Below are 18,679 nucleotides of genomic sequence, written 5' to 3'. Positions count from 1 at the left end.
CTTACATTTTTACTTACTTATTTTTACTTGTATTCATTTACTTTTTTATACTTGTATTCAAAATATTATATATTATATATACAATATTTCTTCTAAATATTGACCATTACTTCAGATACAGTCTTGGCATCTAGCCTCCGTACTATGCGCCTCTTGCTGGAGAAGTGATGGGCTGCCATTAACCTCGCAAACGATATTTTCTGTTAGTGTTCAGATGGTCGTTGAGTTTGTTTTATAGACGTCACTCTTTGGGTCTCCCCACAGAAAAAAGTTCATAGGGGTGAGATAGGGATAACTGGGTGGACAGGATATGTCGCAGAAATGGCTTATCAGTCTGTTAGAGAAGAAATCACACAGCATCGCCATGGCCTCTCTGGCCGCATGCTGCGCATCCCCATCTTGCTGAAATCATGTATGTTTATGTTTTATGAAGGTAGAAAATAATCTTTCAGCGTGCGACGATAAGTGATACTTTTTACAGAATTTGCTTGCTCTCAACGGTTTTCAAAAAAATATGGGCTAATTATTACACTGCTTCTCTATTCCACAGAATCTCTGCTAAGTCGAGATAAGCACCGTCTTAGCACACTGATTTCAGTTATAGCGGGGCATTGCCTAATCGGCAGGCACGCCCAGAGGATGGGTATGCAAGCACATGACTTCTCAGAAGTTGTCTAGATGAGGAAGAGGAAGAGACGGTGCGGTTTTGTCCCATTGTCCCGCTCTATACAGACGTAGGTTAACATTTTAGGTGGACACTTTTTCAATGTATTGGAAGATCTTAGTTCTGTGGAAATCAGGGATTTTCTACAATAAAATTTTCGAAAAGTGCACACTGGTTTTAGAAGAGATAAGGACAAGTTCCCTATGCGGCATCACAATGGGCTATGAGCCTGAGTGTGTCCCGCAATGGAGAACCGCTTCAACCAGACCTAACCATTCCACTGCTTGACAAATCACACCAAAACGCCACTTTGGGACTGTGAAGCGGCTGTTGATGTTTTAATAGTGGGTGAACAATATTACAATTTTGCTTATTTACATTTCCATTTTAAAGAAAATGGGCTTAATCATTCCAAAAGATAGTGTTTACCGTTAGAAATCGCATCAACATTGCTTACGATTGCAAATTGTAAGCGTTAGGCTAAAACGCTTGCACGATTCAAATTTCGAAGTGGTGAAGTCCTGTAAACCTGTAGCGCCAAGTACAATATTTTAATTTATTCTCGATGTCCGACTGCGCCCCGGTCAGGAGCTGTTTGCCACCGAACTTGTTGTCCGGAACCTTCGCACACATGAGCGAATCAAATCTTCATTTGGGGCATCACGTCGTAAATGTCAAATATTGTAATGTGAACGAAATCTACGACGAGCAGTTGCACATGAGTTATTGGCCATGAAATACGCTTCGATTGTAAACGTCCACTCGCCCATTGGTCATCGGGGCTATAAAACTCACACTAATAACAAAGCTAACGCGGTCCCCTCCACGCTCATACGCTCCGCCGTTAAAAACTTTAAATTGAAAACCTAATTTTGCCACCAGACTTTATAGTTGATTTAAGTACATGTTTGTTTTAATTATTTTTAATAGTGGGAAATATCCTCGAAAGTAATTTTTAATCGTATCTTATATGAACTACAAAAAATGCATTAACCCCTTGCCGTATGAATCGATCGACGATTGTGTGTCTCACTTTCGATTGGAGCTTTTCTCGAGCGTAAAAACAATGTCGAATTTTATACAAGGTTGTCATTTTAGGCTTGGAAATAGGATAATATCTCCCACACATTGTTTTAAGATATTTACCCGGCTCAGAATGGTATTTTTTTATATGTTTCTGTACTATACCGCTTTTAGAAAATTTAATACGCCCACACTTCCCATGGTGAAAAGATTTCTATGATGTGACTAATAGCAGATCGTTAGCCGGCTCTCAGACCAAGAATGTGTTAGTGATATACGAAAAAATTAACTCAATGTCACTTCGTTCGGCATTCAAGTGGCTCAAAATATGCGTTGATTTTTGATAATATTTTTTGTTGCATTTTTTTCTATACATTTATGCATTTTTTGCATTCTATATACCGTCAACAAAAAGCTTATCATCATTAGCCTTTATAATCTCAATGAAAATATTTGAATTTTGTTTTTGTTTACTTATCTCATTTGTATACCTTCTCTCCACAGCGATGTTGACGAATATGGCTTTAAACGCTCGGATAATTTCGATTACAAGAATTATGAGCAATTCATGTCCGGTTACCTGAAGACACTCACGAAGCGTCGTATGAAATGGGAAGCCGTCTTGCAACGTAATTCCGATCTCACTATAGTCGATAACAAATTAAAACGGTACATACGAAAGGGCATACCAGGTAAGAAGAAAATTTATTTTCATTTTTTCACATACTTAAATATTAAATATTCACGAAGGCTATTAATTATTTAGTTTAGCTTTTAGGTGAATGCCATATAAGCAAAGTTAGATGCACGTGTAGAAGTTATAGGAAATAAGTTTATGTTTCATCGAAAACTGTTCACACAAATTTGTTTTGCATCTCCTCTTATCACTTGCAGGAATGCCAAGCTCATGTGCAAACATGACGATCAGAATCGAACTCGATTTATACTATCACTAACAAGAAGATATTGTAAAACTATGATAGGCTTGCCGACGGGACATAGCCCAGTAGCAGCATATGCTTATAAGATAGGAGTCTCGGGCAGCGAAGAATGCAGGAAATGTAAGGAGCAGGGCTCAAGGGAAACTGTAGAGTATTTCCTTTGCGGATGTCCTGCATTATTCAAAACACGTTTAAAATATCTGATGGCAGCATAGTTTGATGGATTGGAAGATATCTCAGCAGTAGGTTGTAAATGTCTCCTTGAATTTGCAATAGAAACAGACACCATGCGGGTGGACTATTTCAAAACACATAACTAATGAACTCCATCTGATATAGCTATGGACTGAATCGGTTTATGCATGACTGCAAGTCAACCAGTTCAACCTCACCTAAGCTAAACTTTTTTGGTCGCCTTAATCATAGAAGCAATAAGTAGATCCATTTTTCGCAAAAATACTTATTTTTACTTAACCTTTGGTTGGCTACTATTCGGGTGCGAGACCCACTGTGGACATGAAATAAAAAAAAAAAGTTTTTTTGTTTTAAAAGAGGTCAACTCTAGACAGGCATTAGGAATTTGCATTAAACGAGTTGTAATTTGGCCGACGCAACTGCCCTTAAGGGGGGGGTAACGTTTTTAAATTTTTATTTTTGCATTTTTTTTTATTTGGTTTTTTAAATGAAGAACCTTTCAAGAATATTCTGTGAAAATTTTAGACGAATCGGAGCAAAACTTACAAAGATACAGCCATGTAAGTGTTGCTACCTACCTGGCTCAACCGCGCGCCATTTGTACTTTAAAGCGTTTTTCCCACAACTTACGTTTTCAAAGTCGGTGCCCCTCATAACTTTGAAACTACTGCACCGATCCTTTTGAAATTTTGAACAATTTTTCTGTAGATGTTTTACAAGGTAACGCCGAAGAGTTTTTTTCGAATTTGTTGATACTTTTGTTTTTACGGTAACTAATTCACCGATTTTTTACGCGAAAATCGTGTTTTTGACTTTAACGTGTTCCCAAAAATCGAAAAATTTTTAATTTCAAAAAACCCTCTCGGCGTTACCCGGAGAAAACGATTATCTAACGAAATAACTTTGGTTTTTTGATTTCAGATGATTTAACACCGAGTTATGAGGGGCACCGCAAAACTACTTTTTTTTTAGATGCGTCCGAATAATTTCTGCCATTGCCGTATTTTTAAATATTTTTGGATGAAAATTTCACAAAATATACTTCAAATGCTATAGTTTTATGTAGTAAAAGATTTGACGAATAAATTTTAACTGTGTCATCAAAAAAAAATCATAAAAATGTGCCTTTTTTTCCATGAATTAACGTTACCCCCCCCCCTTAATGACCTTCTCGAACGTTTCCTCACCGACCATAAAGAATAAACCCTTATCAGACAAGAGTTACGTAGCATGCGACAACATGACTGCTGAATTGAGACGACGCATAAAGTTGTAGTTCAGGGCATGAGAGAACTCATGATGTTTTTGTTGTTGCTGCAGCAGTTTCCAAATACCTTGCCATCGCAGTGAAGTCATCGATCGCCGTAGTCGGTCTTATTTAACGGCAAGACCAAGAAACAGGCGGTTTCGACTTGGTCGTTCCAGTGGGAAAGGAGTGTAAGATGTGTGGGGCATGTAAAGAGTTGGTTAGTGTCATCCAGGGTACCCTCAAATGGTATATATAATATGTTGAGCATATTTGGGTCAATTCTAAATAAGTAAGAGTTTAATCTACTACAATATCCATAACGTCATTGTGTCTGAGTAAAGCGTGTCTCACTTGGCTGTTGAAGCTCTTCGTCTGCTATCGGTGGTGGTTGGACTTCGATAACGACATTCGGGGAGCGAGAGTTCACAAAGGTGGTGAAGGTTTGTTTTGCGAATGGTGTTGATAGCCTGTTTGTGTACTGTAAGATCCAGTGGTTGTTGTGTGTACGACTGGACATCCTCAGTTGATGGAGATGCCTTCTAACGTGTCTAAAAGGTGACTCAAAAAGTGCCTGCAGGAGTGATGCTTAGAGTAGCACATGACAGTTAGCTAGAGTTAAGATGATGATTTTAAAGTGCGCTTTCCGGAGGAGGCAAAAATAACGTAATTCATGCGTATATTATATTAAATATTATAGACCTAAAAGCCGCTTTTTTGTTTTTAAGTACTATATTTTCTCGAATGACCATATTTACTTAATCGCCTATGATTTGTGTTCGAAAGTTTTTTTCAACTTTAGAAGCTGGCAGGAAACTTCGTTTTATAAAACCTCATTTCGCCAATTTGAGTTCAGCGTAGTTATATTCTCGTATATGCATTTGATGGCTAGTTATGGTTATTAGTTATTACATTTACTTAACGTGAGTTTTTTTCAAATTAACTAATTCATTTCGTGAATATCCCTAATTGTTATACAAATTTTCTCGCCACATTTTTCATTTTCTTTTCTTTCAGGCCCATTTCGTCCTGATGTTTGGATGAAAATTTCCGGTGCCTCCAAACTGCAACAGCGCTCGCCTACGCTTTATCGTAATTTGTTGAGCGCGCATTACGAGAAAGAAATCTGCGATTCCATAACAATTGATCTACCTCGTACATTTCCTGACAATATTCACTTTGATACGAAAAAGGAGCGTCTCTTCAATATATTGGTTGCGTATGCGCATCATAATCGCGAAGTGGGCTACTGCCAGGGCTTGAATTATATTGCGGGTATGTGAACATCACCACTTCATGGCTATGCAGTTCCAGTGTACAGTATTGTGTAAAACAAGGCATTTTTTTTTATAACGGGCTATAAATGAAAAGTGATAATATCGCATTTTCAAAATCTATTCACGCCAAAAATCACTGTTCAACGTCTCAAAAAGTGTTTGGTTTTATAAAATTCCTCGCTTTGAAAGATTTTTAATTCTCGATTATTCGCTATAATTCTTAAAATAACATCACATACTACTATAGTAACATCACATACTACTACATACTGCTACGTAAACATTCAAATTAGTTTTTTTTATATTTTATTGCCTTTCAAACAATTTTTTATTTATTAGTAAATGTGAAGCGAATTAAAAGCCTTGGAAAAGGGAGAAAGCAATTTCCAATATAAAAAAGAGCCAAAAATGTAAGTGTTGATTCAAAAACGTTTCTTGCGCGCGTTGTCTCTTGCTTTATTAAACGATTTAGTGAAGATGTGGGCATTGGGCGAAGGAAATGTATTGGAAAATAAGAGTGTTCTCATGACAAGACAGGAAGCCTATTTTTGAAAGAAGTCGCGGAAAAATTTACCCAAAAAACAATTCTTGTTTCGCAGGTAATTTGCAATTGTGGCAAATGCAGCAGACTTTTCTTGATATCGGAAAGAATTGATGACTATTTATTTGCGAAAGAATGCTTGCAAAAGAGATTATTTTACTCAAAACCCACTGAGGGTATGAAACAGCATAATGATAGAAAATATTTTTTTTTTAATAGCGGTCGGCTCTCGCCAGGCAATTGCAAACCTACGAGTGTATTTCTGCCATGAAAAAGCTCCTCATAAAAAACAACTGTCGTTCAGAGTTGACTTAAAACTGTAGGTCCCTCCATTTCTGGAACAACATCAAGACGCACACCACAAATTGGAGGATGAGCTCGGTCAAACAACCAATAATTGTTGCGCCAATTACATGAAATAAATATACAGGGTTTGATTGAAAAGTAATGAGCCTTCCCGCGCGGAGCGTCTGCCAAGCGATCAACCGAATCGGCTGGTGGGGAAAATTATCGTTGGACCTTCCCCTTCCACTAGAAACCGGTCCCAGTTCGCTGGCAACAGCGGTGCAGTGAATATCGCTCCGCGCGTGAAAGCTGTTTTAAAAGTGTGTTAGGATTTTGCAGTGGCGAAAATGAAGCGATCGTTGGAGCAACGTTGCTCGATCAAATTTTGCGTAAAGCTAAACAAAACGAGTACCGAAACCATTGGGCTACCAATCTCTGTCCAGTGCCCAGGTAAAACGGCGGCACAAGTCTTTCAAGGAAGGCCGGGAGGACGTTGAAGACGAACAGCGATCTGGAAGGCCTTCGACGACGCAAACAGACGAAGATGTGAACCTCTGCATTGGCCAAGATAGGGGTTCCGGTGCTTCCCCACCCTCCCTACAGCCCAGACCTGCCCCCTCCGGAAGAGGCGTTTCGACTTCATCGAGGCGATCCAAAAAACTGTAAAAAATGTTTCCTGCAGTGGAAGGACCGCTACCAGCGGTGTATTGACGCTCAAGAGTCCTATTTTGAAAAATATTAGTTGTATAAGCCAAAAGATTTAATAAAACTGCTTAAAAAAAAAGACTCATTACTTTTCAATCAAACCCTGTAAAGTTTCTCCGTGCTTTTGGTCTAACTTTTCTTCATGACACTACAGCAAATCGTTCTTGCCGTGGACTAAAAATAAGGGGTTATTTTGTTATCCAGAGGAGCAAAGCAATCCAATTGCCCACACTTAAGGTTAGCTGAAAAATACTGGACTCTTGTTAAAAGCCAAATGAAGGTAAAAAAGAAAGTGAATAAACGCTTTCAAGACTAGAAAATAAAGCAAAAGTGGTCTTCAATAGCTGTGTAAACCTTAATGGACGGAGTTTCAGAAAAAAACATTTTTTTTCTTTTCTTTAATGATAATTATTGATTTTTTTATAATTGTATCTTAATTTTCATATAGGGAATACTATATTATAAATACAATTTTATAGCTAGTAAAAATAGGATTATTGACACAAAAACTTATTGCATTTTTGTAGCGAACAATTTTACTCGTCCTGTTAGGGCATCTGGTCTTTGTAACTTCAGATTTTTATTTGCCTTATCGCTATTCTCAATTTAATAACGTGTGCCAATAAAGTAGCTGGACAAATTCCTTTTTATTAGAACCTAAGAGTGGTGAATAATATCTTTTTCATTTAATCCTTAAATTATTTATTAGTTTATGGCCTTTAATTAAAAAATTATTTAAATTAATTTTTTATCATGAAGGTCGCAAACCAAGACCATTTACGTCAACGCATTTATGACATGCTTGGACAGCATTCAAAAAAAGAGGTTTTGCAACACTTTCTTCTGGAAAATATTGCACGTTCAACAATTTATTCAATTTTTAAACGTTTTGATAGTGGGATAGCTCCCTCAGGAGTGAAAAAATCAGGTCGCCCAAAAGTTCTGAACGCAAAACAATTAAAAAAACTGCAAAAAGCTGCTATTGACAAAAAAGGTGCATCAAACCGCAAGTTAGGTCGAAAGTTTGGTATTTCTAAAGAGACTGTACGTCAAAATTTGTTGAAAAGTGGTATTAATTATCACAAAAGGGTAACGGTTCCAAAATATAGTGATAAACAACTAGAAGAAATACCAAAGAAATGTAGATTGCTCCGCCGTAGCTATTTTGTTGGCGATGTTGAGGTGATTCTCGATGATGAGAAATATTTTACGTTTGCTTGGAATAACGGAGACCAAAACTGTGGATTTTATACAAACAACATAGAGAATACTCCTGATAATATTAAGTTTGCTCCTAAAGCTAAATTTGAACCGAAAGTTTTAGTTTGGGCTGCCATATCTTCCAAAGGACTCTCTCAACTTTATCTTCAAGATTCCACAGCTCCTGCCATAAGAAGTGACATTTACATTCAAAAATGCCTTACAAAACTTAAAAAATTTATCAAATCCGAGCATTCTGATGGTAATTACATCTTTTGGCCTGACTTAGCAAGTAGTCATTATGCTAAAAAGACCTTAGAGTGGATGTCAGAAAATAATATAAAATTTGTTCCGAAATGTGCTAACCCACCAAACATCCCAAAGGCCAGACCAATTGAAAATTTTTGGACTCTACTTTGCCAGAAAGCGTACGAAGATGGCTGGGAAGCTAAATCAAATCAACAGCTGAAGAACAGGATCAAATTATGTGCAAGGAAAGTGGACATAAACGTCGTCCAAAAGATGATTGGAGGTATCAAATCAAAGCTTCGGAAAATAGAAGACCATGGTCCTTTAGAACTATACAAGTAATGCTTTTTTTGTGTAACAATCATATGTTTTATAAATAAAAAAAATTAAATAATTTTGAACAGTAGTATGGTTTTTTATTTTTAATCAAAATTTGTCTAGCTACTTTATTGGCACACGTTATGATACCATGGCACCACTTTAAAAATTTATTTGAAATATACACTTGTGCTCTCATAATTAAGTAACTTTAGATTTTTTAGTTAATTTTAAAAAATAATAATTTTCATTTCAAGGCGAATCTATTAAAGGTGGTATCGGCAAATCAGCTGATTTGTTTTTTTTTTTCTTTCGCCTTGTCCATGTGGCTGACAGCTCAGAATGAAACAAGGCGAATTCATTATTTGTTTTCTAATATAATATAGTTTCCCAATAATTTGCTTTGACAATCAAACGTACAGAACAGTGTTTTGGTCTTGTGCCACCACCTTTAATAAATGCGCCTTGGTTCATTTAGGTATAGGAAAAACCTAATAAATCAAAGTTCAAAACTTTGTACAAAATTCTTAAAAATTTAACGAATTTCAAGAAATTGCCATTAAAATTTTAACTTTTTAATCAGATTCGTTAGAAAACTTCTGCCGATGTAGTTTAATAGCACATTCAATTTTAGTAAAATCAAGTGTGAATTAGAATTTTGTTTTTTTTCTTTCTAACAGCATAAAATACTCCAAAATTCTATTATTGACGGGCAGTTGGCTGGAGTGATAACTCTTGACCAAAATATATTGTCAGGACGTTCTGGTGACGTAGACCCGATTGTCGTTGGCATTGCTCTATTCCACTTTTTTTTTTGTCTTTAATTCCACCATTCTCCTTTTTTCTGCATATTAGAAAAGCAAATTCTTTTAAACGAGCCACCGCGCAGTTTATTATTTTACGCTCTTAATAAATAAACATGTCTACAATTCCCAACTGAACTTATAAAGTTATGCTATTTTCAAAAGCCGCAAAAGATCTCGACTGCTGAGCACAAACCAAAAAATTAATAAACGAATTTACTCCCTTCAACATTTTTATTGTTTAATGTTTAAGGGTTGTGTTCTTGTTTATTGTGTACACACCTTAGCAGTCGACTTTAAACTAACTTTCAGGTGATCTAGCGACTTGAAATTTTCAGCATAGGTCAAATAAAAAGTAAGTAGGTGGCGTGGAATTTATTAGGATATTGGGAATGCTCGTTAGTGCAGTCTAAACTGGCTTCACTATATATCATACATATTAGAGGTCTAGTTATCCAGGCATCGATTAGTACGAATAGCTGTATACTTGCTCAAAATAATATATGTTCATTACTGAACTGCTCAAATGGTTGATCGATATTTTGGAACTTTTGAATATTTTGAGCCGCTAAACAAAAATTGGTAATTTTATTTCTCAGGTTTTTTTTTTAGCCCGTTAGGTAGTCTTGGGAATGCGTTAGTTGTAAAATCTCCATTATAAAGGGTTTTTCAATAAGGGCGGGTAGATGTTGAAATGGAATAAAATGGCGTTTGCTGTGTGGCACGTAGCGCAGTCCTGCTGGAACCACATGTCGTCTAGGTCCATATGGTTCAATATGGGCCATAAGAAATTGGAAGGGCCACCACGTCTACTGAAAAATGGGCGCAATACGCGCAACGTTTGCGTTAATGAACACTCATTTTGATAATAAAGTTTTATCATTTGAACGTACTGTTCAATCGTGTAACTTGCCATGATGATTTGGCATAAACAACTGAATAATAAACAAAAGATTTGACAGATGTCACCAAAACAAAATGGCTGCCACAGGGCGCCAAAATCGAACCGCGCCAATTGAAAACCCCTTTATATAATCTCCATTGAATCAGTTAATATTTTGAATAATATTATATTGAAAGAATAACTTACCGAAAAACTTACCCAAATAAGGCGCTGAGGCTTTTAAATACGAACATCGCTGCGGATATGAAAATACGGATAGACAGGCGGTTGAATAATCCAGCCACTTGCAAAACCGCGAAAATCATGTGTACACAGAATGCAGATTAATACGCCAGATTCGCACTAGCCCTGTCTAGAAAGGACAGCAGAACTATCGTAGGTATACTGACAGGGCACAATTTGTTAGCGGCACACGCATACAAGATGGGACAGCTGCAGATTTTGCAATGAAATAGAAGGGAGGGAAATTCTAGAGCACCTTCTATGTACCCGAATGAAATGTTTAGGAGCTTTACAATATGAGAGGTTGGAATATCTCTCGGGGTTAGAGCTTCAGAGCATACTTAGATTCGTAAAAGACGCAGACTTACTACAAGAAGCCTACTGCAAGGAAACGTAAGGGTCATGCTCCATCTGGTACCACTAAGGACCAATAGGTCTATGTAATGGCTTTCAGCCAGCCAGGTCAACCTAACCTAACTTAAGGCGCTGAGGTCACTATAAGCTGAAATAAATTTATATATCGTTTGATCTGGCTCGAATTGAGAAAAAATGTTAAATTAATAAGAAATACAATGTACATATATTTTCAGCAAAGTGTTTAAAATTGTCACACACACACACATATCAATCAAATAAAAAAGTTTAAAATAACGATTAAATAAAAGATTTAATTTAAAATGTCTTTAAAATAGCCTAAATATTACAAAATCTTTTTTCTCCTAGATCCACATATAATCTTAATCACGTAGCAGTAAGGCAGTAGGAAAAATTTACTTATATTTTGCACAATACTGTACTTATACAAACCAATTAGAGGTGCAAGCAAATGTTAAGTAGTGGGAAATTATTATCTAATTAATTTATTTATATATCTACATAAGTAAAATCTTGAATTTACAATTCCTTCAACTCTTCTTCTTTCCTTCTAATACACAATCACGCGAAATTTAATTTGGTTTTATCTAATAATTACTTTTAATTTTCCATAGGTCTGCTCTTGATTGTCACAGACGATGAAGAGAAATCGTTTTGGTTATTGAAGCATATTGTCGAGAGCATTGTGCCGCAGTATCATACAAAGAATATGGCGAACTTACTAAGGGACTTGGCAGTATTCAAGGAGATGATTATCCGACGAGCGCCGCAAGTTAATCGACACATAGAAAATTTAGGTAAAAATAATATATTTTTAGTTTATAATACTAATCAATGTTGACACAAATATTTAATCCCATATTTGGTAGAGGAAATTCCATATTCTACCGTGAGAAGACCGACCTAAAAATGCTGAAATATTTTTTTTTGTATCTGTCCAGCAGGTGTTTACTGGGCTTATCAATGCGCAAGCATTGCCCCACTAATAGCTTATATGCCATTATTTTATCTTTCTTGTCTGAGGTCATAAGCTTTTCACTGTTATATTGATATTTGCAAGCATTCAGAAGGCATCTCACAACAGTCCCGATTGTGGCATTTTGATGCGCTACAGTTTAGCCCACCACGCACACCTAGTTGCCCGGCAATCGGTTCTACATTACTGGAGCGCCCCGGATTTATATCCAGCAAAATACTATCACTTTATATTGGCCATAGCTTAGAACCGCGACTGCTGAAGTAAGATTGCTGCTGGGTGCATGCCATTTTGTGCGACCATAATCAGTGCATTCGGAACTTGTAACTGGTCCATTTACAGTGCGAGTTCGTATATCAGCGCTAGATGCCTCAGATTGCTCTCCCTCTTCCTCAATTCATTTCATCAATCGCACGCTGCTTTATGCGAATAATCAAAATCGTATGATTTTGAGGAAGCTTTCGCTGATCGCATTGAAGTAAAATGTTTGATCCAACAAATAACAGCTCCAGTTTTATACGCTAAATGTTTATAGTGGATATTTTATACTGTTATGAAAACAACAACAACAGTAATCAGATCATTTCTGCAGGTGGGTACCGCTTCCCGGTTAAACAAAATTTCTAATATTTTGGATGCATGAAAATTTGCTGGCAGATGAACTTGGGCCGGAGAAGGTGTGTGCCATTCTAGTGATGTAAAATCGATATTTCGGGTTTATCTCAAATTAGAATCTATACTGCCCGTTACTTGGGACACAGATTAGAAATGCCAGCTCGAAAGATTGATTTACATGCAATTTTCGGAGATCCTTGCTGCTACTATGGCAATAAAACTTCAGTTGGTGGTCAAATGTTTCAGGTACCAATTCGAAACAATACGGTGGATGTTGTTTTAGCAGCATAAACATTCCCCATACATATACTGGGAATGCTGCTGGAGTGACAGTTCTTGGCCGGATATAAATCCGGGTCGTTCCTGTCACGTGGAACCGACTGTCGTGGAAACGACCCCTCGAACCGACCTTTTGGTCGGGTAAAACCGAACCATTCAAGTACGCAGAGGCGGATGTCGGTAGAATATAAAAGTAATAATTCAGAAATGTGAGTGGCGGTCAAAAAAGTTTGCGAAATCGATTTTTTAGCCAAAAAGAAATATAAAGTATCAGTAAAATCGGTTCATTGCCCTGTGGAATATTTCCAGATAAACAAATGTATAGCAATGAAAAATACTAAAGGTCACTTTTGAATTATAATCGTTTAAATTAAGGAAGAAGGGTAGAGAATCAATTGAAAATGTGCAGTGCTGAAACCGGCTACTATTACCAAGGCCTAGATAAAATATGTTTTTTATAGTTTTAAATAAATTTTATTAAAAATCTAAAAAAGTATGTCAGCTTCAAAGGAGATAGTTTCACAAATAACATTCCAACCCTTCAGCTTTACTACCCGTACTTTTAGACCTGAGCGAGCTTGTTGCTTTCTACATATACCTAAATCCTGTCAACCACCACATATTTCACGTAGCCCTTAAACCCACCCACCTAACACCCCTTTTTCTTTGGACCCACCCCTTCGAAACAGCATGTTTTCTTGGGCCTACCGTTAGATGAGGTAGACGACTACAACGTACCAGCAGGGCTTTATTAACTGCTGCAACAACTACAACAACACAATCACCTATTGTTGATATAGTGTTAAAGAATCAATAGATTGATAGATGAAGAGGCAGAGAGATAGAGAATCGACCACCACCTATTGTAGATATAGTGCTCGAGTTGCCTTCCAAGTCCGGCGTGAATATACGACGGATACTATAGTAGGGCGCCCGCCGTAGCCGAATGGGTTGGCGCGTAACTACCATTGGGAATTCAGAGAGAACGTAGGTTCGAATCTCGGTGAAACACCAAAATGAAGAAAAAGTTTTTTCTAATAGCGATCGCCCTTCGGCAGACAATGGCAATCCTTCAAGTGTATTTCTGCCATGAAAAAGCTCCTCAAAAACAATACTTGCCGTTCGGAGTCGGCTTGAAGCTGTAGATTCCTCCACTTGTGGAACAACATCAAGACGCACGCCACAAATGGGAGGAGGAGCTCGGCCGAACACCCAGAGAGAGTGTACGCGCCAATTATATACCTACCTATATGCTAATGTATACTAAAACATAAAAACAGTTCAATTTCTCTGCTGTCAAAAAAATGTTTGCACAGTTGGTTGAAAATCAAGTTTGGTTGAATTTTTGGTCTTTTGGGGTTAATGTTTTGTATGTCCCCCCTGGGTATCAATTACCGCCTGAAGACGACTTCGAATTGATTTAATTAGTTTCGGAATATCATATTCCAATGGTATTTTTTCCCACTCTTCTCTGATGAATCTTATTAATTCAGTTTTATTAGTTGGCGATCTTTTTCCTACTTTTCTTTTTAAATGAACCCACAAATTTTCGATTGGGTTAATGTCGGGACTTTGGGCGGGAGTATCAATAACTTTGGTGCAGTTGTAGAGTAACCAGGACCTGCATAAATATGATTTATCTTTATCTTTGTAGTATTTGTATTTAAATTTGTTCGAATTTTCCGGGTCAACAAAGCCGAATTTTCTAATACTGGAAGTCAATTTGTTTTTTAAAATATCAAGATATACTTCCTGGGTCATTCTTTCGTCCAAAATTTTGATTTCACCCACTCCCTTTGTTGATATACAAACGCAAACCATTACTGACAGTTTTCCAAACTTTACGGTAGGGATAATATTTTTATTTTATAATGCTGTGAGAGGTAATACTATATACATATGTGGTAATAGAGCATCATTTTCGTCTCATCTGATAAAATAACGTCATCCCAGTACTCTGTGGGAAGTATTATGTGCTCGGTGGCAAATCGCAATCTTTTATCATCGTTTTGTGCTGATATCAGGGGTTTTTTCCCAGCCACTTTTGAAGAATATTTGTGTTTTTGCAACACTTTTCGAACAGTTTCATGAGAAACTCTTAACCCGTAGTCTTTTTCCACTTGAAGAGCTAATCCTCTTGTACTGCTTTGCGGGCTATTATAAATAGTTTTAATAATTTTATGTGCAATTCGCTGTGCTACTTTTTTTGGCCTGCCTGTAGATCCTTTCAACTCGAGTCTGCACGGTTTATGATGTTATATACAGTTCTAATTTTGAGTGAGAACATATCGGCGATTTTTCTGGGTGATTTGTCTCTGTAGTGATTGAAAGACACTGATTGAATATTTTTTGAAATTCGTTTTTCTGGCATTTTTTTTTATTCAAATCTGAGATCACTTGTAGCACTGAAGGCAATCACTTTATAACTAAATAATTTCTTACCCCTTTCACATTCCATACCATTTGCAAAAAAACTGAAATGAATGAATTTCGCGGAAAATAACTGCATTTTTTGTTGGTTTCATCAGTTATGCAAAGATTTTTTTGACACTTTTTAAATAGAGTAAAAATCTTTTTTTGTTGTTGTTTTTGTAATGTGTGTATTTATTTAAGGGGGGGGGGGGGGTAACGTTAATTCATGGAAAAAGGCACATTTTTATGATTTTTTTTGATGACACAGTTAAAATTTATTCGTCAAATCTTTTACTACATAAAACTATAGCATTTGAAGTATATTTTGTGAAATTTTCATCCAAAAATATTTAAAAATACGGCAATGGCAGAAATTATTCGGACGCATCTCAAAAAAAGTAGTTTTGCGGTGCCCCTCATAACTCGGTGTTAAATCATCTGAAATCAAAAAACCAAAGTTATTTCGTTAGATAATCGTTTTCTCCGGGTAACGCCGAGAGGGTTTTTTGAAATTAAAAATTTTTCGATTTTTGGGAACACGTTAAAGTCAAAAACACGATTTTCGCGTAAAAAATCGGTGAATTACAATAGTTACCGTAAAAACAAAAGTATCAACAAATTCGAAAAAAATTCTTCGGCGTTACCTTGTAAAACATCTACAGAAAAAGTGTTCAAAATTTCAAAAGGATCGGTGCAGTAGTTTCAAAGTTATGAGGGGCACCGACTTTGAAAACGTAAGTTGTGGGAAAAACGCTTTAACGCTAACGCTAAACGCGGTTGAGCCAGGTAGGTAGCAACACTTACATGGCTGTATCTTTGTAGGTTTTGCTCCGATTCATCTAAAATTTTCACAGAATATTCTTGAAAGGTTCTTCATTTAAAAAATCAAATAAAAAAAAAAATGCAAAAAAAAAAATTCAAAAACGTTACCCCCCCTTTAAAACTGTTGGCGCTCAATAGTCGCAGACAAGTACAGTAATGGAATAGTGTATACATTTTTTGTTTGCTTTTTTATTTGTTGTTGGAATTCTCGATCAAAGCTAAAATTTAAAATTTTTCTTCAATATGCAAATATATTCTTGACAAACTGTATATGTATATATTATAATATTGCATGATTCAATAATAAAAGGTTTGCTCAGTAAGCAGCTTTCTCATTCCCTCTTGACAAATCGGCTCCCTTAGCAAGACACTGGGTTGTTAACTCTAGAAATTTTTAACAAAAGTGGAAGAAATGTAAAATTTGTAGGAAAAACATTTCGTTTTCAAAAGCGTGTATAAGCACTTGCTCGGTATGTGAATAACCAAGACGATATGGAAAACATACTGACATACAGCTTAAATCAGGATATCACAAAGCATCTTTTTGGGGCAATGAACGTGAAAGATGAAAGTTTTGACAATTTGAGTCCAATGCCTTTCAAATACAGGTGGGGGAAGTACTTACTACGTTACTTTTAAGATACATAAGTTACCAACAAGAGCTCATTTAGCAATATGTAACTAATCATAGCCTCCTGATGGCAGATGGCTTTTTATGAGGAGTTTTTTCATGGCACAAATACGCTCGGAGGTGTGCCATTGCCTGTCGAGGAGCCTCTGCTATTACAAACAACATTTTCTATCATTTGGTGTTTCATGCCCGTGGTAGTTTGTCAAGTGGTTAGGAATGAATAATCGCGACTTGGGGGTCAAAACTCCAAACTTACGTGGGCATAGCATAGTAAAGCAAGGCGCAAGGAATTCATTAGGGCCATACTGCTTAGGTATGGTATCTTCATATTGGTAAAACTTCCCAACTTCGTGATCAGTTTTCAATTTAAAAATTAATTCACTAAATATCAATCTGGGTTTAACTTAATAACATTTTTTTTAATATCATTCCTGGCAATTTCTGTTTGTACCAGTTATAATTTAAGTAAAAAGAAAACGTTTTTCGCTACCATTTTTACCAAGAAGGTATTTAATTTTTCCACTTTCTACGCCCTTCTTAAATGCGACCTTTTGTAAGGGAGTGTCAAAATTCTAATGTCACAAGTGAGCAAACCTTTAATAATTGAATCATGATAATATTGTATATAAATACTTCATATATACATATTGTTAATTTAGTAATTTCCGTCCTTCTTTTAGGCTTACCATATGCTGTGATAGCGAGCAAATGGTTCATTTGCATATTCGCTGAGGTGCTTCCTGTAGAAACAGTGCTGCGTATTTGGGACTGCGTTTTTGCGGAGGGTTATAAGGTGGGTGGCAACATTCATCAAATTATTTCTTAATCAATTTTAATAAAACTCACTTCCAACTTTTACTCTTCGCCGACAGATTGTCTTTCGCGTGGCATTAGCATTATTCCTAACACACAAAACAGCAATACTCCGCTGCGATGATATCGCTGCATTAGCGAATTTATTTCGTGAAAACATGATGCAGGATGACATTGTTACCAACTGCCATAGTTTTATAGAAGCCATGTTCAAGATACGTTTGAAACGCAGTGAACTGGAGGCATTACGCAAAGTGTGCGTAGGGCGCAACAATACTTAAACAGTAACTGAAATTTGCAAACATAAAAATTATGTGCCGAGAATATGTAGAACAAAAGCAAAACTCCTATCAAATATGTATTACTTGCGGCTTAAGTTACTTAAAAAAAAACACATAATGAATAACTAGAGAAAACACACAACTACCTAATACACATGCATATGAATGTACAATAAACACGAGCTAATTATAGGAAAATAGGAGTACGACAGACTTAAATACATAGTTAGCAATACTAAATGTTAGAAACTAGCCAGTGTTTCATATAGTAGTTTAGAAGAAGTGCATAGCGGCCACAAAGGAACGAAATTGCTTTCAAAAAAAAAAAAAAAAAAAAAACAAAGAAGAAGATAAACGCAAACAAATAATTACAATAATACAAGTTATACATATACATACATGTAAACATAAGAAGACACAAAAGCATTAAAAGCAACAGAACTACCAAAATAATACTATACAAAGTAGAATAAGTTATAAATGTATACATACTTATAGGCTTTATTATTATAATTAGTAAATATAATACTTAGCAGACTGGCGCATACATCATGGAAAGTTGTTTATGCCGAGCTTCTCTTCCAATTCGTAGCGTTTATTTGTTGTTCCATAAATGGAGGGACCTACAGTTTACTGCCACCTCCGAATAAAAGATGAATTTTTGTGAGTCGCTTTTTCGTGACAGAAATGCATTCGCAGGTTTGCCTCTATCTACCAAGGCGTGACCACTGCTAAAAAAAGCTATATGATGCTCAAAGTGCGAAGTGGGCCTCGAACCCAGCACTTGGTGCCTGCCCGTGGTGAACAAATACACTAGATCACGCGTCTGCCGCGGCATAAAATGTTTGTATTTTTATGTATGCATGTGTTTTAAGCTAAGATGCGCGTGTGAAGTAACAAAT

At 36.4% G+C, this 18,679-nt stretch overlaps 1 protein-coding gene across 1 annotated transcript in view; it reads left to right on the top strand.

Annotated features, from left to right (window-relative positions):
- LOC129253363 (growth hormone-regulated TBC protein 1-A) overlaps positions 1 to 18,405 on the top strand; it is a 28,494-nt gene extending 10,089 nt beyond the window's left edge. The window contains exons 2-6 of the mRNA XM_054891710.1: positions 2,192 to 2,379; positions 5,087 to 5,344; positions 11,563 to 11,745; positions 17,364 to 17,476; positions 17,556 to 18,405. Of these exons, the coding sequence (XP_054747685.1) occupies positions 2,192 to 2,379; positions 5,087 to 5,344; positions 11,563 to 11,745; positions 17,364 to 17,476; positions 17,556 to 17,777 (964 nt within the window). The 3' untranslated portion in view covers positions 17,778 to 18,405. The remainder of the gene's footprint in view (positions 1 to 2,191; positions 2,380 to 5,086; positions 5,345 to 11,562; positions 11,746 to 17,363; positions 17,477 to 17,555) is intronic.
- Positions 18,406 to 18,679: the final 274 nt, after the last annotated feature.

This window comes from Anastrepha obliqua, chromosome 1 (genome assembly GCF_027943255.1).
Source record: "Anastrepha obliqua isolate idAnaObli1 chromosome 1, idAnaObli1_1.0, whole genome shotgun sequence".
NCBI classification, from domain to species: domain Eukaryota; kingdom Metazoa; phylum Arthropoda; class Insecta; order Diptera; family Tephritidae; genus Anastrepha; species Anastrepha obliqua.
This window is presented reverse-complemented; position numbering and strand designations above follow the sequence as displayed.